The 26467-nt window shown below is 44.3% G+C and overlaps 1 protein-coding gene across 2 annotated transcripts in view; it reads right to left on the bottom strand.

Annotated features, from left to right (window-relative positions):
- Positions 1–26467, bottom strand: part of KCTD3 (potassium channel tetramerization domain containing 3) — a 529442-nt gene that overhangs the window by 384936 nt on the left and 118039 nt on the right. For both annotated transcript variants that reach the window (XM_069608570.1, XM_069608569.1), the window contains exons 4-5: positions 21245–21318; positions 7044–7102 (exon numbers count right to left, since the gene is read on the bottom strand). In XM_069608570.1, the coding sequence (XP_069464671.1) occupies positions 7044–7102; positions 21245–21318 (133 nt within the window). The remainder of the gene's footprint in view (positions 1–7043; positions 7103–21244; positions 21319–26467) is intronic.

Below are 26467 nucleotides of genomic sequence, written 5' to 3'. Positions count from 1 at the left end.
CTGTAATGAAGCCCTGTTAGGAAGTATCCTAAGGAAAGGCATCGTTAGCTGGAAGATTTAAACTCTTGGGGAAGGGAACCCTGATATTTTGTGAACTGTTTTGAACTTGGGGAAGGGGAAGCTGCTTACAAGCCAAGAGCTGGAAGAAGCTCCAAACTTAATGTGGAACACTATTTCGTTAGATGATGACATCCCCACACATTGCATAGACAGTTGTGAGGGCAAGTATGGGGTTTGGATACTGTTATTTGATTTGGACATTCTGACACAGACTATCCTTAGATTCTTTTTGGTAGGGAAATCCCACCTTAATATAGGGCAAATTAGGCCTTACTCCAGCCTGCATTTTAAGTTAAATAAAACATTGGACTGCACATTTGAATCTGTTGTCTGTGTCTACTTCACGATGCCTTAACATGTAACTGATTGTGGTGTGTTGTGTATTGCATCTGCTCTCTCCGGTGTCACTCTTCTTACTTCTGATGATATTATTTAGCCCACATATGTCACTTCCTTTTGAAGGTATTGCAGTTTGTCTTTATTTACTTTGTACCCCGTCTCCGCTACAACGGGAGATTGTCATCAGTACTTCCATTGGTTCACAAAGATAAGTCTGTTTCTTGACCTCAAAATCACATAAGCGGCTTGTGCAAAACACAAACTTCTTAATGTATACTTCCATGGACCTTTTCCAAAAGGGGGGCACTCGGTCCAGGTGCAGATGTCGGACCACACTGTCCACCCATTACAGGACAGGCAACCGATACTCCTTATCTGCTTTTCATCAACAATTGTCCACTGCTTTCCTTCGTCAGTGAAGCTTGCCTCTCTTTCATCAGTATCACACTTTTCCAACACTTTACAGTGGCTTGGTTGGCCACCATGCACTTTGTGGGAGGAATCCGAGGGTGCCTCACTTCTCTTGCCAAATTATCCTCCTCCCAGGTGGCCAGGAAAAGGCCATCGCTTTTAGATCCAGACCGTGGGGGTGGATATGCGGGGGAGGATCACCTGGGTGGGGGAGAGTTGGGGAGAGTGGAGGAGGTCCCCACAGATGAGACATGGTATCCTCCATTTCCACTTCATAGGGAGGAAAGTAACCCTCAAGCCTTTGTAGGGTATCGAAAGCCCTTTTCCTTTTTTCAAACGGTCTCCCAGAAACAGCACTTTATTACTGAGACGAGGAAGAGGACTAGGGAGGCATACATTTGGAACCATTAGGCATGTCCCCATAATGGAGGCTTCCAAGGTCAGACAAGGAAACTCAATGGCCCACACCTGGGCCCAATCAATACATTCAGCATGTATTTAAAAAGTGTGCCAAATGAAGCAGCATTGACAGACTGGAATGAGAGACAGAGAGAGACACAGACAGGAAAGCCGGAGAGTGCTGTGTCAGAGCTGTGCCGAGCATGAGCGAGAAAAGGATACGTAGGCCAAGGTGGGCCACAAGAGAGTCCGATGTTCCTTTTAGCCCCCTGTCGGGAGCACGCTGAAGAGGCTGTGGGACAGTGGTGCCTCCTCAAACACTGCCAGACTCCAGAAGTCCAAACGGCGTTGCGATCAGCTACCATCGGGGAAAGGCAGAGCTGTGTGCCACCGAACACCTGGAGAGAGAGCTGGGCTCGCTGGATGTATCCGCGGAAGAGCAGAACAAAACCACAACAGACAGCCTGAAGGAGTTGAGGCACAATACCAGTGAGTGTTGAGAAGAGGGCACTCGGACCGGGACTCCCTGGGCTGGAAAATATATGCGTCTTATTGCAGAACAGCCAGATAGGTGGTCTAAGAGCTGGAGAAGGCAGATAAAGTACCTTTATTTTTGAATACTGAACAAAGTATTAGTTGGAACTGGTCTGAAACAAGCACTGGAAAACCATTGAGAATTGTATGAAAGAAACGCTAATAGGGACTACTGTTATATAATATTGGAAACTGCGTGGAAATCATTAGCCAGAACCAACTGAAGTGTGGAACCAATAGGGGCTAGAGCCTCTTTGAAAACAAGTGGCAAGACAAGACGAAGTATTGTGAAACTGTGTGGGCAAGAGACTGTGAAAGGAAATTACTATAATACACCTTAGGCAGAGAAGCCTGTGAAAAGTATGGTAATAAAGGAACTTTTTGTGACAGCAAACTGAGTTGGGGGAAAGGACGCAAACCAGGAAACCGGTTGCGTGACCTGTAGTGGGTGGGCCATGCGGTCCGACAACTGCAATTAAACGGGGTGAACCCTGATGTTATTGTGAACTGTATCCTGAAGCCTGGCAAAGGGAACTTCTCAGGCATTGTGAACTGTGTCTTGAAGCTTGGGGGAAGGGAATCCCCCAGGCACTTTTTAGATTGTGAACTACAAGGAAACATGTTTTTTGTTAATTCAAAAGGAGAGGCTGGGACGCACCCTCTGCCTGTTGAGAGTTACTTAAAAGTTGGAACATTTAACAATTTGTGGAGGAAGAATATCCTCTGCTTCTAAGCTGTAGAACGGGTCGCATCTAGAGGAAAGGAACCCCTAATTGTTATTTGCTAAACTGAGAGAAACCTTTCTTTTGAGACTATTGCTTTTAGAACACTTACTGCTTTTTGATCAAGATCCCTACACATTATAGAGTTAGATGTGAGGGCAAGGATAGGTTTTTGGACATAGACGCATACTTTGATTTGGACTTCCTGACACAGACTACCCTTCGTTTTTGTTAGGTAGGGAAACTCCATCTTAAAACAGGGCATGATAGGCATTTGACCAACCTTTTGTCATTTCTAAATAAAGGTGTATCCCAAGAACTTTACCTTTGTGTCTGTGTCCACTCCTTGATGCCTTCACATTTGCTACAGCGTTTGTACTCTTCTGACTCTTGCCAATACAGGTTTTCCCTTAACCTGCAGTTCCTTGAACTCTTTTAGCTTTGCCCAATACTTTGTTTCTTCTCTCATACCCTTCTTGGTATTCTCTTGGCTTTTCCAACACATGTGATTCATTCCGTGGTATCTGCTACTTGCACCACCTTGCTTTCATTCTATTGACAAGTACTCATAACTTGCTTTTGCTCTGTGCAGCATTCAAAAGTGCTTAAAACGTCTTTAAATTTGTTCGGTATTCAAAAGTATCTATTTAAGCTTTCAAAAGTGCTAATAAAAGCTTCCAGTTTGTTTGATTTTCTAAAGCACTTGTTTTGACATTCAACAGTGCTTTTAAACATTTGAAGTTCATTCAATATTCAAATGTGCGTGTTTTAGGCCCCGGAGCACTCCGGTTGGCGTGTTGCCCCATTTTGACTCACCGGCTCCACATTTTGGCTTCGCTCTACGGCTAGCACTGCTTCCGGGCTTCCTGGGACTCCGCTTTCCCTTCGAGGAGGTAATAAAGAGCACATTTTGCTCTCCTGGCTTTTACGGCAACTGGTGTGCCTCAGCGCCCCACTGCTCCTGCTGCGTGCATTCGGCAAGGAGGGCTTGCAGGGCTTCCTGACCCTCCCAGGGCCAGCCTCTGCCACAGCTTCCCTCTCTCCTGCTCGACACGGCTCCTGGCTCTCGTATCTCCCACTCCTTTCTCCAGCCAGCTTCTCTGCAGGCCGCTTCTGTGTTCTGCCTTGGCTGTGCGGCAAGGGTTTTCTATAGTTTTTGGAATTGCAATGACCACAGGTGTGTGTCATTCAGTTCAATTGCCTGACCATAACGAAACTCATTAGCTGAACATGCCTGGCTGTTTCATTGCATAGCCCTCTTCTTTGTCTTATTACCAGAGTGGTGTTTGGGCATATCTGAATTAAAGGAAGTGTGCATAACTCTTTGTTGTTGATTCTTCCTCTTCTTGGTACTGGACTGACATGTGTCTATCCCACCTAAATGAGGATGTGTCCTCCTAGTTGGTCTCTTCCTCGTCCCAGCATTGAAGTGGTGTTTTTAGGGGATGTTTTGGAGGGATGAAAAGGGAAAGGACTGACAGCCTACAAAGGCTTGAGGGGTAGAAGGTTTGTTCTGAAATGGGAATGGGGGATACCATGTCTCAAAGGATGTCCTCTCCCACCTCCCCAAGTTCCCTCCACCCAGGTGATCCTCCCTCGCATATCCACCCCCAGGGTCGGGATACAAAACTGATGGCCTTTCCCTGGCCACCTGAGAGGAGGATCCATGGGGAAAAGAAGTGAGGTCCCCTCAGGTTCCTCACATACAGGAAAAGAAATTGCAGCAGTTTCTAGGGCTGTGCACTTATTGCTGATCCTGGATATTAGATCATGCCTCATACACCAGGCCCCTCTCACAATGATTAAAAGACGCACAAAAGGAGGAAAAGTTCATTGTCTGGTCAGCAGAGATGGCCGAAGCATTCAATTAACAAAATAAATGGGACTGGCACTGAGCCAGTGCTAGCAATGCCAGATTACAAAAACCACATCTCTGGTCACAAGAACGTAGAAGTCCCATTAGGTGACACTGGCATGAATCATGGGTGTTAGTGGTAGCACAGCCTTATACCCTTGTTTTGAATTCTTCAACACTACAGCATGGATTGTGAACCCATGGATGACTCGGATGGTGGCATATTAGTCTGTGAACCCTTGGCATGTTTATTTGCTTACTCATAACTGGTGTAGTGGTGATGGTTATATTGAATCTATTATGAATTTGACATATTTTAAACTGTTTTTTTCGTTTAATATTTACAGCTTAGCTCTTGAAGAAGGGGATTGCCCAGAAGACGTGTTGAGCATCAACTGTATTTGTATATTACACATTCATTGTGGAATATTGGAAGATTAAATACCAATTACTTGTTTTACGTTTAACTACATGAATTTTTCTGTGTATTAACTTTTTGAAGTGTTTTCAGCCAGTAATCTGGAATTAAGGTGTGCAGAGGACCGGAGGGCTCATAGATTGGACTCTTTTCCTTATAGGTTTATATTGTCCGCTTTGTGTCAGGGCTATTTCTCCTCTGCACTCAAGTGGTTTAAAACATTGTGTTACATATTGAGAACACTGTCGCCTCCCATGTTGTTTCAAGATTACTACGTGATACATACATGAAGAAACGGCATTCCTGATGAACTATAAAGGTAGCATCGAGCAGACGTTCAGCCATTTTTCAGCAAAGGCCTCATGTGAAAATAGACAAAGTTTTTAATTTAGAGCTTCCGTACTACAGTGCTTAGATTTGACCAACTTTACAAGAAGCCCTTTCTCGCTTGAAAGTATGAGACAGCGAAGGTTACAGTGGAAGGGACTACACAATGGTGCTTGACGGAGCAGTGAAAAGATATTTCTCCCATGAGACAAGAGCAAATATGTAGCAATTATTTCTGGTCTATACAATGATTGAATAAACACACAGAAGTTTTGATCACCAGATGCATGGTGCCTCAAGAAGAAACATTGCCAAAAACACTAAACTAAGTTGTATACACAGTGCCCCCTAAGGCCAATTGATGTCACTATACCCTGTACTAAATGCAGTAAAATAGAAGAAAATATACCCTGCAGACAGAGCTCATAAAGACTGTTATTCATCCCATGACTCAATTAAAAGATTATGCACCTGCGTTGGCAGCGATTATCAAGACAACAGTTGCTAACTGGAACATTCAAGGTTGGGTAAATTGTCTGGGACAAATGGGGCCCTGGCACGGGAGACGAGATGGGAGTATCATTTTGTTCTTGCAAGCAGGTGTTTGATTTCTCCATTCCCGTTCAGTAAATCAAATAATTGGACTGTCTAGGAGAGTTGCAACATTCAAAACCACCTTAAGAGGTGCTAGCGAATGGCAGTGAAGTATTCTCATCACTGTTAGTATGTACTGTGACAACCAACCGGATTGTGTGACAGTGATGCGATTGAAATGATGACCATGGTTGGAGGGATGGACATGGGTGGGGTTGCAGATAATGGAATAGCCAATTGTAGACTCCAATGTATAGGGATCTATAGAGGTTTCGATTAGTGTAGACAATTATTATGTTAGAAAATGTCCCATGTATTATTTTTTGTAAATATGCAAAGCGTGTGGTTTCTTGCCTTATGGTCCTCAGCTCGATGTGGGCGGGTTGAGTTTTTTGTATCTTGCATGACTCCTTACTGACAATTTGTTTGTTAATAAATTGAATAAAGCTGGGTTTCTTGCACCTGCCGCACTTCCTTATTTTTATGAATGGACTGGGTTTACATGTATTAATACACCTTTGTCAGTGGGGAACAGGAGGAAGTCTGAGGAAGGCCTAAAATGGCCACTGTGCCGATATTTGCTAACTCCGAGTCCAGACATGCACCCTGCATTGGGATTAAAACTGGCTTAGACTAGTTTCCTGTGCCAGACATTGCAGGTAGACATCCTGTGCGGGTAGACCCGAGTGTTTGGCAGTTTGGCAGGCAAGACTAATTGGCTGACCAATGTATCCTTTGTGTTTCTGTCTGGTGCGTGTTTGGAGTGAGACACATAGCTACACAACATCTCCAGGCTGTGTCCTGCTCACATAACACTATCTTCACATCCTACAAGAATAGTTTTGTCTTCTAGGGGGTGCTTTTAGTGCCACCTAATAACCAATACTAAACAGCACCAACTAAGGGGTGTGAGCTATTCTGGCACAATAGAAAGAAGGCACCATTTTAGCTTGCGATGAAGTGCCAAGTGAAGGCCACAGTGTTTATTGCTGCTTGCACAGCATGATAAGAATGGGCTACACAATCATAAAGATGATGGAATGCAAGAAAATAAAAGGAGGTTTAACAAAGCAACATCATTTAGTAGGATTCTCATCAATAGTCTCATCTAAGCACCCATCATTGCTATCACCCAAGTCTAGCAAGCTCTTAAACGCCATCTATACATAGAGAAAGAGGGTCTCACTCTCCATTACATGTAAAATTACTAAATAAACGAAAATCCATAAAATAATCTGTTTAACAACTACCAGCTGCAAGTACATGCCATGATGTTCAGCACTAGTGAAGCACTAGTTGTTAAGTGGTGCCCTCTTTTTATGTATAAGGCAAAGCAAGCTACACTGCAAGCAGGAATGCTAAAGTCAATAAACATGTACTGTACCTAGCGGGGTGATGCCATAGAACTCTGCTTCGTGTCTGAGAACACTAGTGCTCACTCCCCTGCAAAAAACAAAAGTGCAGCGTTTATGGCTGTTCAAGCATTCAGAGACAAAACAGTCTATATTCCCAGCCATCTGCAGTCCGCTTTCCACTCTTAAATTGTAAATGTATTTCAATATTCCTTTTTGCATTTTCTATAGAGCAAACAGCTTAGCAAGATACTGTTGTCTTGCCAATACGTAGACAAAAGGGGGATTGGAGAAGATAGGGTGGTGCATATTTAAAGGAATGGTTCGGTCAGAAAATATTATTGGCCAAAAAGATAACAAATACCTAAAATATATATTTTTAGTCCCTAGTCCCTATGCAAAGTTTTGAGCAAATGAAGCTCAAACTTTAAAATTGCATAGCACTAGGGGGCATCCATTTTGTAAAATGGATGCCGCCTGTGCTTACATTTGCGGCACTAATGAAGCAAAAGCCAGCCAGCTGTAGTAAACAAAAGCTATCACTGGGTGGCTTTTGCTTCATTGGTGCCGGACGGGGACCAGAGACAACAGGCAAGAAAACTGCAGCTGCATCTCGGTAAGAGCTATTTTTTTTTAAAAATAAGCACTAGCTGTTTTTTTTTTTCTAGGTTTTCCGGGCTGGAGGAGCACGGAAAACTTAGAAATAAAACCGCAGCTTTTAAAACGTTACCGCAAACATAAATACAACGTTGTTGTGTTTTAAAAACGCTGCGGTTTTTCTTTCTAAGTTTCTTGCGCTCCTCCAAGCCGGAGGAGCCTGAGAAACTTAGAAAGAAAAACTGCAGCGTTCTCCCCCCAGGGGAGCACCGGAGACCCAAAGTGATAGCCACTGCAGGCAGAAACACAACGCGGTTGTGTTTCCATGCCGCAGTGTTTCTGTCTACAGCAGCTTTCACTTTGGGCTCTCAGGCTCCCCGTGAAAGCTGCTGTAGGCAGAAACACAACACAGTTGTGTTTCCGTGCCGCGGTGTGTTTAGAAATACAACGTTTTTGTATTTGTAAATGCTGCAGTATTTACAAATCCAAATACGTTATTCTGAATGCTGCAGCTTTTGCTGAGAGTCTCCTGGACTCCCTCAGGGTTGGGGGAGCCCAGGAGACTCCCAGTGAAAGCTGCCTCTGTCAGAATAACAACGTTGTTGTGATTGCCGTGGTTTTCAAACACGTTATATTTTTAATTGGTGCACCTCAGCTTTTTTGCCTTCATTTTAAGTTTTGTGCTTCCCTGGGCTTGAGGAGCACAGAAAACGTAAAATGAAAGTGAAGGCAGCCTCCTCAGCTCTGCTTAAGCTGCAGTAAGCAAAAGCTCCCAGTAGGGGGCTTTTGATGCTTGTTTAGTGCCGCAAAGGCAGAGCCGAGGAGGCTGCCTGAATTCACAAAACGGATGCCCTCTAGTGCTTGCAATTTTAAAGTTTGAGCTTCATTTGCTCGAAACTTTGCATAGGGACTTAAAAAAATATATATTTTAGGTATTTGTTTTAATATTGGCCATCTTTTTGGCCAATAATATTTTCTGACCGAACCATTCCTTTAATAGAACTCGAAAAATATCAGCATACTTCCTCTTCTGATTAAAATGATTTCAGATCCCTATGTTTGCAGTTTATTTTCTGTTTAAAATCTTAATAACTTACCTTTCACCACTCTTGTTGTGAAAACATATTTTACAAAAAATAAATTCTGTGCATCTGTTACAAAGGATAGTTAATAAAAAAAACCAGTTACAATCAGGGTGAACCAATCTCACGCCTCATGGAGTATGGTGGTTATGGTAAAAACACCTAGTATTTGAAATACCTCCTATTTTAAAATACCCCTCAAGACTAGGGTGCACGTGGGATATGTATGGCAATGGGGGCCATAGAAAGTAGTGCATGGGGTTAAGAACAGATTTCAATGTACCCCATGCTTTAGTTTCTACTTACCTCATACTGCAAATATCACATGTCACCCCAACTCAAAATTGGGTGGTATTTGAGAAAAAGGATGTATTACGCATAAATGAGACCCTGCTGGTTTTCATTTGCGAGAGCAAATCAATACTAGGGATCCCATCAAAGGCTTTTTGTTTGAGAATATTCCAAATATAAATTGTATGGATAACTGACCAATATGGGGGTGCTGGATCTTCCGGATGTTGTATGCTTCCTGGTTCCGATTCCTGCCTTCTCAAGGTGGGTCTCTTGCACCAACTGGTACTCAGGAAGGCACAAGTGCTGTTCAATGACTGGAAATACTGTCTTAAAATGGCCGCCATGCGTACAAAGCCCTCATGCATACAGATCCCCCTTCCCTTTCCATGGCGGCGTGCAGGAGCCAAGGGGAAGGGGCGGCTGCGGCATGTCTGCCACCAAAATAAGGTAAGTAGGGGGGGTAATCAAGACAAAAAGAAAGAGGGGACGGAGGGTGGGGGGAGCCGGCCATGAGGCGGCATATCACCGGGGCTTTTGATGCCGATTCAAGCCTGTATTCCTAGCCACATGATTGACTGGTTCCCCCTGAAAGGGTGCTAATGTTGAGGCAGTTACGCGCTCATGGCAGGCAGCTGAGAATGGCAAGCCAGAGGAAGACGGAAAAAGATAGCAAGAGCAGCAGCAGTCAAACAGAAAACATGTGCCAACAGCCAGACCGAGAACACGTTTGCCAAAGCCAAAGTCAGAATAGAGAAGACGGAAAAAGATAGCAAGAGCAGCAGCAGTCAAACAGAAGACAGCAGCGAATCACCACTACATCAAGCGCAAACTATAAAAGGCTTGATACGCAAACACAAATATGCCAAACCCATGTGCTCTGTAGCACTTGATTGGAAAGAAATCAAAGTGATGACACACATGGTTCACACCTCATTGTAAATCCCAAAGTATTTTTTTGAAAGGAGTAGGGCAACAAAAACGCATACTCCAATCCCAGAGCACATGGAACAAGGCTACAGCAGCCCTCTCGAACTCTTTAAAATCCTGCTAGACCAGCAGGTTGAGTACCTACGGTACCCAAAACAAATGGCCTGTACTCATGATGGGTGTCAATCATTTTAACAGTACTTTTTGCAAAAAGGTGTATGTCACCATGACCCCACTTAATGTTTGGCACACTGCTGCCACCCAGAGGCCAGCCACACACAGTGAAACGTTTTATTTAAAATTTCTGCAAACAAACTTTGTTTGCGATAAATGTCAAACAGAATTTTCAAACATCCCAGAAATTCATTGTACTCACCAGCAAGGTCAAGTGCCATGTAAATGGTAATCGACCTTCATAAAAACGACACGACTATGCAATTGGTCAAGTAGATTTTGTGAGGCCTGTACATGAAGAGCATCTTAGAGCTGAAAGACAGGTCAAACACTATAAAGGTGTGAAAAACAAAAAATTGAGCACTCTGCTAAAATGGCAACAACAAGAGAAGCTGTACATAAAAATAGATCCTAATACCAGAGAACAAGTGCTGTCAGTCAACCATGAAGATATATAAGACACACTAAAAAGAAACACTTCAAGGTGTTCAAATCCACCATGCAGACCGTAAAGGGGTACATGCACAAGTCAACTGAAAAATGATGCAATACCCATGAAACAGATGAGACCAGTGCCAATAGCCGTAAAAAAGGGACTTATCATCTACTATCTCTACTTGTAAAGTACAGCATCATTCAAATAGTTGGGTAAAATGTTATGACTTTTCCCTGCCAGACATCACCAACCTAGTTCTTTCATGACATCCACAATCATATTCAACTAATCTAGACACCCTAAGTGCATACCATCAGGTAATGTTGCATCCTGGGGTACTAAGCATTTAACAGCATTTGTGACCACATTCAGTGGCCTCCAGCACACCAGCATGCCACTTGGTATCTACTTTAGCTTCCATTGAAAAAAAGACTGATATGCTGAAAGAAATCAACAAAGTTAAGTACTTCGAGGACTATAGAATTGTGAATGCCGCCAAGAAAGAACAACGCAATAGAGTGCTCGACAAAGTAGTCATGAGTCTAGAGAAAAGCAGATTTTACTCAACGAAGAAGAATGTGAATTTGTAGCGTGGAAACCTGAATTGCTATGATACTCAGTCTCAGTGGCAGGTACAGAACACAAAGGAGCTCATATTCGAATCTCCCATAATTTGGAGGCAGGGACCCGTTATGTTTGCACTTTGGTGGAGACATGTCCCTACCGCCAAATTTTCCTCACTTGCGCAGCAGAATGCAAAAGGGGAGTGGAAAAAGGTGGCATACATACTTGCACTCCGCCATGAAAATGAAGTAAACGCTGCCCGTTATCTAAAATGGATTCCTATGGATTCCACATACTTTTTGCTCGTGTGAAAAACAGGTCGACGCCATAGGAATCCACAGCATTTGCACCGGCATGAAAACCCACGCGAATGCTTTAGTATTTGTATGGCAAAGAGGAAGGGGGTGGCAGAATTGTATTTATTTATTTATTTATTTATTTATTTTATTTATTTGCATTTATAAAGCGCACAGAACTGCCCTGGGGCATCGTGGCGCTGTTACAGCAGACTTAGTCATGAACACAAGCATAGGAATGTGTTTACAGATGTAAACCGAGTTACCGAGTACATTTCACATTGGTAATAAACATTGAGCTTAGAGGTTATGCTATGCTGTGGTTACAATGCAAGCATGAGAGTGCATGTGGAAGACTTTAGCGGAATAGGAGGGTTTTGAGGTTTTTACGGAAGGTATGGTATGATTTTTCGTTCCTTAGTGAGGTAGGTAAGGAGTTCCAGCAGCAGTATGTTATGATCCGCCATACAACTCAATGAAAAAGGGGCATAATGTACACATTTTGTTTATGTTAACATTACACCAAGCTCAAAATGAGCTCCACCGAGAGTATAGTCACTGACATTAAAAAACACCAGAACATGGACCTAGTGCGTTATTAGGCCAAATTCGAGATTCTCAACTAAAATAGAATACCTGAGAGCACGAATGAAGAAGAGTGACCACTACCCCTGGAAGTAACAACGCAAGCAAGAATTCAACATCATGCCTTTGCCCATTCAACACAAACAGGAAAACATTCCAAGCAAAAGGTGACAACACTTAGGGCTCGGTGCTGCTCTCACGCAAAAAGGATTCCAAAACAAGAACACACTAGCATACCTCTTAAAGGTACTCAATGAAGGTGAAAATCCCTTTTTGGTCACTTGATGAGAAATGCTGGCATGCACTTGGACAGTGATCCTCTTATGGAAATATATATGGGGTATAAAATGAAGGTGTAAGGATGCCCATAAGCAATCCATAAACATTCTAGGCCTAATAAGGATAGGAAGACAAACTTCCCACCTACAGCGGCTAGCATCAAAGACACAAGAGTTCAGCTACGCCACCAAATAAATTCCAGGATGGCAAAATGCCCAGGCTAACTGCTTGTCTAAGTTTACAGTAAGAACCGAAAAATATATTTTTCTTAAATACGACAAAAACAAATGAATATTAGCATTGCTGATCAACAACGGTGATGGAAAATATGGGGTGATAATGCACAGAGTGTGAAGATGCAAAAACTATAAAGGGTAAGTGCCTACACACTAGACGGATGGCTATCAGGGAGGCTTCTGCTGAAATATTCCTCCAAGGCACGTCACTGATGAGGAACACCACGTTAATTCCTGCCACAAACCTGAGAAAAAGGGTAATAAAATGAGGCCACCAAGGCCACAGCGGAAATGACACAAAAAGGCAATCTGAACGACACTGGCTGCCATAAATGGACGCCAACTCAGGACAGCAAATTGGGAGGTGACACATATGGTGCAACAGTGACAAAGGTCTACCCAGTAGGGCAACACCCCTACCCTCAGTAGTGTGGAGGCCGACTCAAATGGAATAAGAAGCCAGGAGAAAAAGATGGCATAGCGCTAGAGGACGACACGTTTGAATGGATAGAAATCAGATTCCGAGATGATATAAACACCAGATATAAAATCGAGCTCTCCAAAGAGGTATCCAGGAGGGAGCGAAATCCTGACTGCGTAGACATGGAGCGCAATTCACAACACGGGAGATGGAAATGTACCGGCAACACATAGGAATAAAGCACTACAGGTCATCTTTATACCTTTAGAGAGGGCCAATAGCTACATAAATGGGATACACCAAGCAGAAATAGTTGGGGGAGGGGGCTAGACAAAGTCGAAGAAGCACACAAAGCAATAGCATCACATAGGATAATATTCAACAGTGCCACAAGTGTATAACCTCTCTCCATGATGTGCAGAAAACCAGTAAGCGCATCACTTTCATCGAGATGGGTAACAGAGAGCAAGGAGCCTCAGACTCGACCTGACCAGATAAAACACAGAAAAAGGACAATGCAAACTAGTCTAAAAGAGCTCCATGATACCCAGAGAGCAACACCCAACCGCAAGCGAAAGACTAGTGGCTAGGTAAGAATAAAGCTGCCACACAGAGATAGGCATACCCAGTCAAAATACAGTGCCCTAATAAAGATTATGAGGGCAAGAAAAACAAATATCAAGACTACAGACCAACAAAACTTGGAATGTGTTGAACTCTTATCGAAGAGCCAACACTGATGGTGAAGGAACGGTGGAAGGAAGAACAGTGAAAAATGCCAAGAGTGTTCTAGATAAAACACCCATGGGTAGAGACTGTGTACATCTGCAGAGAATGAAGATTTCATGTGAGCACAGGCTTTCAACATTCTCTGAGGATTTTAGAAATCACCTGCAGATTTGGAAATGTTTCAGTTCCAGCATAATTCGCCTCTGTAACTAATGCACTGCAAATGTACCTACCGGTAGAGTGTCCACCTTAAGAGGGGAGTGAAGCAGAAGGAAGGAAGAAGTTGAAGTAGAGACTTGGGAAGTTCCTGGAGGCACATGGCGAGCGAAATTAAGACAGAAAAACACCACTTGACAGTGTTCGAAATTGAGGGGATCTGGGAGCTATTTAGGTCCTGCTTATAGCATAGAAGAGCCTGGGTAGCTGGACACCAACTTCTACCAGGAGCTACATTTGGCTCCCGAGGCCAACTGATGCCGAACAAAAGGTACTGGCCTATTTGACCTAAAATAATTGGCCTAATGACCAATTTGATCGAATTTTGCATGGGTGATTTGGCCTTCAGTGCAATTTGGTTGCATATATTGCAAAATACCAACCCTGAAGAGCGGGGGTGTCCCCCGCTGCCCATGTTTGATATTGTGCAATTTTGAGGGTTACTAGGGTGTCCCCCGCTCCCTTATAATTGGAGGCGGGGGCAAAAAAAAATACATTTGTGTTTAAATTGGGCCCGATAAATTGCGGTCAGTTTGACGCGATCAAAAATCATCCGGTGAAACACACCCAAACCAAACAAACACACCTATGTGAATTTAACTCATGCGTTAATGTGCATTTGGGACGATCTATAAATAAACATTAAGGCACATCTGTATGACATTATGCAAAAGGGGTCACAGATAATGGACAAAATAAGTTTACACTTTATATGAAAGTTGCATTTGCGGAATGCTATGTAATAGAGCCTTGTTCCCCAATGGTAACTCCTGGTCACTGGTTAATGCTGGATATCCAAGGGCTGGCTTGACTCCTGCTTGTCGTGTCTTAATTTAGATCCCTGTCTGGAGGGAGTGGGTGAATATTGAGTGTGTGGCGAATCTCTGTGGAGGTTAGCTGACAGTTAACTCAAGGACTATTAAGTTGACAGACCGGTCCCCAGGATTAAGTATTGGAATGGCGAGGAGGCTAGCTAGCTTGCAGAGGGCGACACAATGAGGTCCTGGCGAACAGACAGTGGTTTAGCAGATTTTGACAATGTTTTCCATAGGCGAAAGGGGTGGGGTTAATGATGATACAGGGAGCAAGGAGAAAGAAGAGGGAGAAAGGCAGTGCAGCAAAGGAGAGAAGACTCTCGGTGTAACGTATGCTGTGTGCTCGCTTTCCCTGAACAAGGAAAATAAAGATCACACGTTTATGCATGATCTGTAGTAGAGACTTTTATCAGCAGGTTGCCCATTGCTTCTAAAATGTTTTAGAAGCAATGGGCAACCTGATAATAAAAGTCCCTACCACAAATCATGCATCATGGATGGGGGAGAGCTCCCTTTAAACCATGCAAATCGATGAGCGTGTGTACTGTGATGATGTCCCCTAATTGGTCACAAAAGCATATGTGGGGTGAATCAGGGAACTGTGATCCACTGCCCACTTTGTGATGTGGGTCTCTGGATTGGTATTGGGAGGACCCCTTGCCCTACTCAACACAACACCAGGAAGCTGTAACAGGGGACTGTTAGGACAAATTGGTTTCTACCCTGCAGAAGCTCAAGGATGATTGGATTCTAAAATGCCCACTCACCCCTCAAACGGCTACAAACCAAGAGCCAACACAATCATAAAAGTAAAACAGGCACAGTTAGGAGATATACCTCCTTCACCTTCTTTGAGAACGTGGACTGAGAGAAGGCTATGCCCTTATGAGGGGTGTGAATGTGATTCAGTAGCGACCCAAAAAGCAAAGTACAATAGTCCAAAATAAAGGGTACGTCCAATCAGGGTTGCATATAAAAATAGATCTACTTTAATAAAACACACCATCTGCAAAAATAACTAAATAGACAAATACTACACAAAAAACGTCCCTTAGGAAAGAACAGAGAATAAGCAAAGGTGCAGAACTATGGGTAATTAATCAGGGGTGTAAGGCAAGTCAAAACTAAAATATTCTTTAAAAAGGATATGTTCCTTGATGAAAAAAGCGACTTACTGACCTAAGCAATCTCAAGGACCCAGAACTGGACCAAGTGGGCAGTTAATAGTACCTTTTTGGAGTTCAGCAGGGCCGAACCAGACTTCTTGGCACTGCATGATCGATTTGGAGATCAAGAGAGTGCAAAAGGCAGCACTGGAATGTCGTGGTGGGTCGAATGTGTTGAACAGTTCTTGAAAACACACTTTGAAGCAGTTGCATGGTAAAAATACTAGGTTTCCAGCTGTCTTGGCTCTCAGGGTGCTGCGAGTCGCAAACCAGGCGCTCCGGGCCAAGACAAATCCTTTACTAGTGCTCCCAAACACAGAGGAGGCTGGCACACAACTGCAGGCATCTGTCAACACAGTGAGGTCCTGGGTACCGCTGTGGTTGACAGAGAGGCAGGTGTTGCTCCAGCAGCAGTTGACCCCCACTGGTCCCGGAGGATGGTTAGGGGACAGGGCTTTCCTCTGCCTTGGACTTCCAGTCTTCACCTCACTGGCGGAGGTCTTTGGAAAGATCAACTTCCCAACAGAGGTCCATTGACATCTTCTTGAAAGGTTGGAGTCCAAAATATGATTCCAAGATAATTAAAAGTACAGGTGAGAGACCCCTTCTTTTGAAGGCAAAAGCCTGCAGGTGAGTGGAATAAAGCTGGCTTGCCTTAGTGATCTAAGCCCTCTTTTGCATCCGTTTATAGTTTTTATATAGCGCAAACTTGACAAGCAAATGTATCAGAGCACTGTGCATATTTCATACCAATTCACATACACATTTATCTAACAAAGATCACTAAAACAAAACAGTTATAATTAAAAGATATTGGGCCTCATTACGACTCAGGCGGTAAGGGTTCTACAGCGGTGTAATTAACGCCTTCCCCACTCCCATTATGCCCTATGGGGCAAAATGGGAATGGGGAAGGGAAAATGGGGATTTACCGCCCCGCCAAGGTTGGAATGGGGCGGTAAATCCGCCAACCACCATGGCGTAAACGTAGTTTACGCCATGGTGGTAAAGTCACGGCCCAGGCGGTAACTTACCGCCTGGGTCGTAATGAGGCCCATTGTACTTAAAATCAAATTTCAGCATCTCTTCATTAAGAACAATAATCGAAACCTGAAAGTATTCATTATGTCATAAAAACATTGTTTAACATTTTTTACAAAGCCATGCTTTTGTTAAATTATTTTAAAAAATTAAGTAACCTGTTGTCATTCTTAAATCACTGGAAAGTGCATACCAGCATTTTGGTCTTGGCATGAAGTGCTCTGTGCGTAATACTAAATAATTTGAACATGATCCTCTGTTCGATAGGAAGTGAATGTAGGGTTTTTAATATTGGAGTAACATGATCATATATTTGTGCCCCCACAATTATCCAAGTCGGATGCTTTAAAAACTGCTTTTTCAAAGAAGTGACGATTGCCCTTCTGACATCACATCCAAAGTGCTTTGCACTAGAGGAAGAGGAGGGAACAGGAAGAGGAGAGATAGAGGTGGTGAGAAACAAAAAAGCTGGAAGTCTTCCTCCACTGTACAGAGCCCTCCTGCCTCCTCTAACCCGTCTCCTTCCCTTCTCACTAGGATAAAAGGCCTTTAGAAATGCAGCATCATGGTGTGGGGGTACTCCCTTTGAATAGGTATGCTCCTTTGATGTCTGAGCCCAGGACAGCTGCCTGTTGTGCGGCTGTCTCTGACAGAGGGTATTACCTGCCCTCACAGAGAGATCAAAGATGCGGCAGGGCCAGTCAGGTTCCTGTACTGTCATTTGGCAGGCTCAGCCAGTCTTCCACAGCTAAGCTGACACGTGTGATATCAAATTGGATGTGGCTGCAATAATCATACATAGTGCCATGGACCATGCCTTAACTCAGGCATAGCTTATATTTAGAGTTTACCCTGCCACCATAATTTTCATCGTAGTTTTGGTACAGGGGTGCATATATTAAATGCAGCTCCTGCGCTGCAGAGGCGTGGCTGTCACTGCAGCTGTCAAATGGGCAGCTGTGGCCTCTGAACCTGCTCTGTGCCACTGGTAGAGCAGGTGCTGCAAATCAGGATACGGATGCATCAGGACACAGATACACGCAATGCTTTTGCCTTGCAGCCTAGGAAAGGGAAATCTGATCAGCAGATTATGCTTTCAGAGATGAAATTACCTGCATCATTTTATTATTTAATAAACATGAAAAAATCCAGGGCCTCTACACCTTTGCTAACTGGCAATCTGTTACAACTGCCACATGAAAGTTCCTGCAACTTTAAGGACAAAGCCAAACCCCTGGATCCCAGGATCATATGCACCAATGGGCGAAGGTTATTAACCTGGTAAATCACTCTTTAGTAGGAGGAGAAATCACCACTGCGAACTACGATCCTAGACTCACACACACACACACACACACACACACACACAAACACACAGAAAACATTGTCCGAAGGAACATAGATAAAGCCAGTTGGTGCTTCAGCAGGGACTACCTCTCGATGACGCACTGACCTGACAAAGTGTTTGCAACTTCGCTTCAGCACTGCCTCTGTGTTCTACTATGCATGCACACCCAAGCCACTTCTAAAAAGGTGGACAGGTCTATTAAAGTCTTGCCCCGCCGGTGGGGAACAAGGTTAGGGCTAAATGATCACTAGCTTAATACTGAAGGCATGCCCCTCATCCTCACACCAGAACAAATACAACATGCTAGGTTGTAGGGAAAAAAGGCTGGAGAAACTCAAGGTAACAAGTTTTATTTCTATAACAAATCAGTGCATCAGCAAAGAACTCTGCTGCCAGGGAACATTCTGAGGAAATGGGGGGCAAGCAGAAGCTTAAAAGGGGACACAGCATCATTTGTATACAGTAAAAACCTGCATGGCTGGTTGGTGCTACCCTATACATGGCCGGCCCGTTCCATAGGGGATGCCAGGCCATTGGTCCCAGTCCGTCCGTCTGTCCGTCCTTCATCATCATGTGGGGTCTGCTGGGCTCATCGTCTCCAGGGAACCAAGGCCAAAGGAGCAATTAGCTACATCTGTAAATAGTACTATTCTATCATTATGTAGTGCACCTGGTATGCTCAATGACTAGCACAGTGGGAGTCTCAAGGTCACACTAACCCACACACATTTCACTCATCCCGATCACGTTTTTTGGCATCCACCCTCGCTTTGAGCTATAATTTCTTCCTCCCTGTACCTCGCATTTCAAATCATGCCATTGTGAAATAAAGGTGGGACGTCCATACTCTTAGATCTTTTGGGGAAGATTGGTTTATGGTCGGTGGTCTGGGGTCAACTGGTATCTTGGAATTCAGGGGTTTTAGGACTGGGACTCGTGGTTGGATGGGTGGGGGTCAGAGGCCTACTTTGGCCCTTGTGTGATAACACGTACACCAAGGCGCCCAGTAAGGTCTCATGGCCTTGCGGGGCACATTCTTTCTTAGAACATATTGACAACAATTTTAGAACAAAAAGGGTTTCTGTGGAGGTTTGCAGCACAGGCCTCCCTCATCGACACTTCGGCCTATTCAGATTTCTCCTTTGGGCTTGCTGCCTGTGTCTAACGTGCTGAATACTGCAGGCCTTGCAGGCCTTATGCTTCGGCTATAGCCACTTAATATCTGGAAAATGGCGTCTGCCTATATACACACGCCCTATGTCTAAACGTCTGAGTTACGTGCAATATCACGATCATGTGGTGACCTTTAGATCGCCCCAGCCCCCTGGATGGGGGGGGTGGGATGGGTTTGCTCCCTTCCCAACAATACCTACAGCCCAACCAATCCCCAAAGCAGACTCCTTTACGCCAACATGTGCAGACCACAGACATTAGCACAGCATGCAGGTGGGCTGGAAAGGAATAAAGCCAGGAGAGGTTTTTGGGGAGTGTGGGTATTTGGAGCAGTGGCGAGAGCGAAGGTGTAGAGATGTCACTGCAAAGAAAGCCTAAGGTGCAGGAGTAGGATGTGGGGCAGTTGTAGCTGAATGTGCAGAAGATGGGGTGAGGCTTTGCCAGTCTGTGTAATCCCACCTATTTGTCTCATATGCCTGTCTGCATGCCTGGTGTAGCCACCAGTACCATGAGGTGAGGCTTTGGCAGTCTGTAACTGCCAGGCTATTATGCAAGTCTATGCAAAAAGGATAAGCATACTCGTCCTTGGCACGCAAGGGGTTAATCACACCTATTTGTCTCATATGTCTGTCTGCATGCTTGATGTAGGCCCCTGTGGTATGAGGTGGGGCTTTTCCAGTCCGAGTACACACGTCAATTATGTCTGTAAACTACATATGTATTCTTTCACTTCACCAATGTACTATGCACTTTCTGTAACTAGCGCCTAGATGCCCCAGGGCTTTGTGCGCTGAAATAAATGCAAAGAAGATAAATAAATACATGTGATAAAGAGAGCTGAAGATGCAGGAGGGGGTGGTGGTGCAGAGAGAACTAAAGGTACATGCGCAGGTAAAGAGAAACTGGAAGAAAGAGAGCTTGGAGGAGAACATCAGACAGAAGGGTGAAACACACGAGTGGTTGGAGAATGAGAACATCAGATAGGAATAGAGAAAATGGGAGAGGGTGGCGATAGATCACAAGCAGCAGGGGAGAAGAAATGACAGGTTAAACGATGTTACCGTCAAAATAGGACAGTGGAGTTTGAGAGGAAAGAGCAGAGAGGTAGAGGAAAAACTGCGGGACACAGTAGAGTGGACCACTTTAAAGGTAGAGTGGAGCTGAAGCCTGGAAGGAGAAGTGGAGAGGAGGCCTGATTTGGAAACTGGGGAAGTTCCGGGATGCATAGGGCCAGCGAGATTGAGAGAGTTGACAACACCTGCCAAAGCATTGCCTGGGGTGAGTGGGTGAACATTGAGTGTGTGGCGAATCTGCAAGGAGGTCAGCCAACCGTTAGCCCGAGGGCCATTATCCAAGTTGAGAGACGGGTACCCCGGAATGAATAGGTATTGGATTGGTGAGGAGGCTAGCAAGATGGAGAGGGCGACACAATGAGGTCCCAGGAAATAGACCTACCCAGGTACCTAGCGACCCTCCTGGCCTTCCTTATCCCTGGGAAATGTTGAGGACCCTGCTACAGGAACTGACAATTCAGCAGATGGGCTTGCTTTACTTTTAAGGACATTCATCACCTTGTGGTCACAGACAGGAAATCGACAAGCATGCCCACCAAGCTGTGCCAAGAGACTCAGTGACTGAGAAAGATTGTCAGGGAAAAGGGACAAACATTCTGCTCACTTTGAGCTATTGTACAATCCTGACAATTGCGTTTCTTATTGATCCTGATCCATGAGTTGTGCCCTCTGTGGCAGCCCCTTGGCTTCGTGCCAGTGCATAGAATGAGTTCATTTCACTGCTCCCACAGCACACTGGCAACGCACTATAACAGGGGCAAGAAGATCAACTCTTACTTACCGCAAATCTAGTTCCTTTGTTCTGAGAAAATTTAAAATCGGTGCAAATGCTGCTGGATCTCGATCAATAAATATCTGGAAAGTAAAAGAGATCCGTTAGTCTCTACGAGTGCTGTCGGTGGAAAGAAGCATGCTCCTAGTGCACTCAAAGTATATGCGTGTTCGGAGGTGGTCACTAATTGTGTAGAATTAATGATTTGCGAAAGTGCATGTGCAAACTTCCGTTCAATAAATAAAGTTAAGATAATCTATTGATTTCCAAATACTTTCCCTACAAAATAGGTTGTTTCAAATATAGCCAGAGTGATTAGTCAGCATGAAATCTTGTTTCAGATAGGTTAAGGGCCCGATTCATTTAACCTTTAGCGTGGCGCAAAGAGACTTTGCACTGCCAACAAACACCGTGATTCACAGCAGTGCAAAGTGCATTTTTGCAGTGCAAAGCGACTTTGCACTGGTGTATAAGTGGTGCAAAGTCACTTTGCACTGCAAAATACACTTTGCATTGCTCTGTGAATCAGGGTGTTTGTTGACAGTGCAGAGTCGCTTTGCACTGCAAAAATACACTTTGCACCGCTCTGTGAATCAGGGTGTTTGTTGGCAGTGCAGAGTCGCTTTGCACTGCAAAAATACACTTTGCACCTGTTGGGTGTCCTGACCCACGTTTAAGCTATCATGCTACAACATTTGGTGCTGTGGGCTTAGAAAATTCAAGATGGCGGAAAACCCACATGTACGCCGAAATCCAGGAAAGCTGCGCAGTTTGTGCGCACACCAAAATGGTTGCCTCACTTGCCACCCACCAGTGCGAGAATGATAGGCCGGGTTGCCATGAGGGAAATGGGTTGCCAAAGGAAAAACAGTAGCGCCGGTTAGCTTCAAAGCGCTTTAAAACCACCCTGTGTTTCTCTGAAGGCAGGCTCAAAATGTCTATTTTAAACATTGCAACACATCTAAAAACTCACTGGACACCAGCAGACATTTGGTAGAATGGAGTGTTGTGTGCCTACAAAATCTGGGAAATGAAGAGCCCAAAACAATGCTTATAACAAAACTGCTATGGAGTCAGCAGTTTAAGTTGCACTGGATTTAAAGACACTAAAATCGAAAATGTTTAGATTAAATGAGTGACCTATGTTTGGTGTCACATGCCTTTGTAATTGTTGAAATGTCATAGTTTTGCACTTAGAATCAGCATTCTAGCTGCATGTGTAAAATTGCAAGTTAATTTAAAAAGCAACAAAAAAAACATGACAGTTAGCTGAAAGTCTGGCTTAAGGAACTTGATTTTGCTTGACAGCTACCCCCATCAGGAGTGAAACTTGAGTCACAACTGTGTTCCCAGGCCTATCTGCCTTTTGCTGGCCACACTAAGGATATACCATCTCTCTGATAATTGAATTAAGGGGAGCCCCCCCACAGAATACAGGAGCTCTGAACAATGTAACCCCCTTCACCCAGGCAGATGGTTTATGGCAGGAGTCGTAAATGGTCGTAAAAAGTGGCTTCCTCCTGAAGGAAAGGGGAGGAGCACTGCCTGTGAGAGCAAGCTGGCTTGGCAGAACTGGAAAAACCAGAAATTCAACCTTGTGCTGAGGGTAAACCACACCCCTTTGGGGGCCAGAACATAAATCTAAAAAGATGGATCATTCATAGAGCGGACATGTGAAAATTTTATAAATGATACCATAATTCTTGTGATTTTTCTGCTCACGTTTTAAGACATGGTAGGACCCGGTGGTATGTTCAGGGGGGTGTTAGCGGAAAAGTGGATATTACTCTAAATGTGTGCATGTGAAAAATCTGACACTTCATCAACTAATGTCCATACTCCTTGCGCACATGTGTGTAAATTTGGGGTAATGTACGGTATCGCAAACCAGTTAAAAAGTGCAAATTATTGCCATTTCTGAATGCAAGCTCCCAGGAAGAGCAGAGTTTGGACAGGGTATATCTCCTGTGATATGTGATGTGTGCATGTAATTTTAAACCAATGTTTACCTGTGCAAATATGTCTTTTGTTATCAAATCTAGATTTGTGTGCAATTTGACTGGGGAGTGTCCTCTCTGCAGGCTGTAAAATGACATCACTCTGACACAACCTAGCTCCCCCAATCAAGTGAGAAATGGAAGTTTGACCAATGATAAGTGGAGAGGGGCTGGCTAGTGATGCTGCTCACACACACCCATTTTAAAAACACATAAAAGCAGACAGACAGGACAGATAGGGCTTTTCAAATCCATTTGCAGCTGGAAGCTCTGCCGGGAAAATCCATACTTTACCTCCATCAACCTTCAGAGAGCCAACCTAGAGACTTCAATCTATCCAGAACTAGAGACCCAGACCAGACCAGCAGAGTAGAGCTGACCTGTTAGCAGAACCAGAGAGAGCTGACCCAGATCACTGTGGAATGCAGAGACCAGAGTGCAGTCCAAAACCTGACCAGATCCGTGGCAAGGCCCATTTCACTGAAGAATATAGTGTGAGTACCTAGAAAACTGTGCAGAACCAATCTCCTAGTTAAAATAATATAATTCAATCTAGCTTAATCTAAGTAGAACTGTCTCCTAACTGTCACCTGTCATTTGTAAAGCTGTCACTTGTCATTTTCTAGTTGCAAGCTGCACTTGTCTTTTTGAACTTTAAAATTTCAAATCTGAAAAACGACCTTTATTTAATCGCTCATATCTCCGTGACCGTTTGTGATAGAGACTTGCAGTAACTTTCCCCTGAAAGCTGAGAATCGTGGCATTTCTACGAATCTAGAACCGCATTCCTACCCCCTATAGTTTTGCCGCAATCGTGAAAAACGCATTCGCGAATTTTACCGCGATTTGCAAATTTCTTCACGTGTAAAACTCAGCTGCTGCTTGCCTTCCATTTGCCAGAAATTCGTTTAACCTGCTAATCATTCCTGAATCATTGCAAGAGTGAGCCTGGACTAATATTAACTAGATACCACTCACCCTGAACCTCTGAAAGGGAATTAAAAGCATTTCCAGCATATTTCTCATCCATCGCTAGCACATATAAAAGCATTTGGGCCTGTGTTTTCAAAACTCCTATCTGTTTTCTTTAAGCGTGCTTGGGGGGGATTGAACTGAATTACATTGATTGCATTTCTGAGAACTGTGTGCTTTCCTCCCATTTCCTTGCATTGCATAAAGAGGGGGGGAGTGAATAGCCAGAGAAAAGTGATTACATTGTTTGGTTGAAATCATATTGAGTATTTTCTGTACTGCATTCATTGAATATTGCATCCACCTGAGCTTACATAAAGCATTCTGTACCACCTTCTTCTTTTGTTCCTATTCACCTGTGTGCTACCTTATCCATTTCATGTCAACTCCTTATTGATTATAGAGAAGCGTGTTGGTGCCAGATTCTCCGTTGTTAATCTTTATCATATCAGATTAAGTGTGCTATTCAATTATTAATTTATTATAAAGTGTGATATATATATCTATTGTTTAAATTATCAAATAAACCTTTTAACTTGCAAAACAGAACTACTTCTTGGCTCAGTGGGGTCAGGAGGATTCCAAGAGAGGGGTGTTATATAGGGGTAGTCATCCAGAACGCATGAACTGGACATAAAGGTATATCAATAAGGGTTTTCATTCAGTATTCTAGACTAGGCGTTGACTTAGCTGTAGTGTTGAATTGAATCCTCTTACAAAGTGGGGGCTCGGGCCGGACGTTTGGGTTAGAAAACCACTTGTGCAGCTTAATACAGCGTGCCAGCTGACCAGATACACATATCCGGTCGGATCACCACGCTGTGTTACGCTGTAAAGCACTCCTTAAAGGAACGCTCCAAGGAAACGGTCTGTTTTGCAAGAATAAAATACAAACTTCTGTAAGTCAGGACAGAGACCAATCTCTAGAATGACGACCTTAGTAGACATGAAAATAGCCAGAGAGCACCTCTTACATAAACTATTTGTGAGAGGTGAATGGACTGAACAGGGCCAGGATGCCTGGTTGCAGGCCATCACGCGACAGGTCACTGAAACAGGGTCAGACCTATGGAGAGATCAGGGTCCATTACATGTGGCCCTGAGTGAACTATATATGGCTCCTAAGGCCAAAGATGAACACGACAAGATTGTTAGGATAGCGGCATATTTATATTTATATATGGGAGCCATACAGAATAAATGTGCTGAAGGCCATGATCTGGCAAAAAGGCAACAGATGGCGTTAGAGAAGGCCCAATCTGATCTGGACTCTTCTGAGCAAAGGCTGCACAGAAGCCAGGAGTCAGAAAATGAGACCAGACAGTACATCACTAAAATAAAGGAGGATATGGATGTGCTGCAAAAGGAAAAGTCAGAACAGGATACCAGATTTCTGGCCTTGCAGAAGGAACACCAAGAAGGTTTGGACTCCCTACTGCAAAGCCAGAAAAAGCTGGAGCAACAGCTAGACTTCAATAGGGCATGTGCTGAGCAGGTAGTCACCCTGCAAAGCCACCTAGATAGGGAGAAGGCAGAGAGCAATAAACTGATTCTGAAAGACCTGGATACCCAGGCAGAGTTTGATCAGGAGCGCCAGAAAGCTGGTGCCTTCCAAAGGCAAAGGGACGACCTGACGGTACAGATGCAGACTCTTAGTCAGGAAAGGGACACCTTAGGCCAGGAAGTCTGCCACTTAAAAAGAAAAATGGAAGAAAATCACCTGGCCCACCAGGGACTGGGTGACCTCCAAAAAGAACACCAGAACTTGCTAGAGCACCCCAGGAGGGTGGAGGATGCTCTAGCAAGAAAGGAGCAGGCCAATAGGGACACAGCTCAGGAGGTAACCCTCCTGCAGCAAAGACTGGCCCAGTTCTCCAGGACCAACCAAGAAGCACGGAGGGAAAATGAGGCTCTCTGCCAGCACAATGAGAGGCTCCAGCAACAGGTAGCGATGCAGGAGAAACTGATAGAGTCGAGTAAGGCCTTAACAGAGGAACTGAAAGCACAAATGCAGGCTCTTGCATTGCAACAGGGAGCACGGGCGGATAGAGATGAGGTCCGCTGGGAAAGAGAGATTCCTGACCATAACCGCAGGAGCCCTAATACCAGGGGCCTTCATCTCCCCCAGTCCCTGGACTCTACCACCCCCATGTCCCCTGGCGCACATGAGCACAGGGCCACAGGGATGGCAGATTACTATCCAGCTAAGAGTATGGGGCTCATAGGCCAGTACCACTCAGGAATGGAGGGGTGGGCATCCGGG

Source organism: Ambystoma mexicanum, chromosome 4q (assembly GCF_040938575.1).
Source record: "Ambystoma mexicanum isolate Mex_15411 chromosome 4q, UKY_AmexF1_1, whole genome shotgun sequence".
Classification (NCBI taxonomy): Eukaryota; Metazoa; Chordata; class Amphibia; order Caudata; family Ambystomatidae; genus Ambystoma; species Ambystoma mexicanum.
Note: the sequence above shows the minus strand (reverse complement) of the source record. Positions and strands in the feature narration are given on the sequence as shown.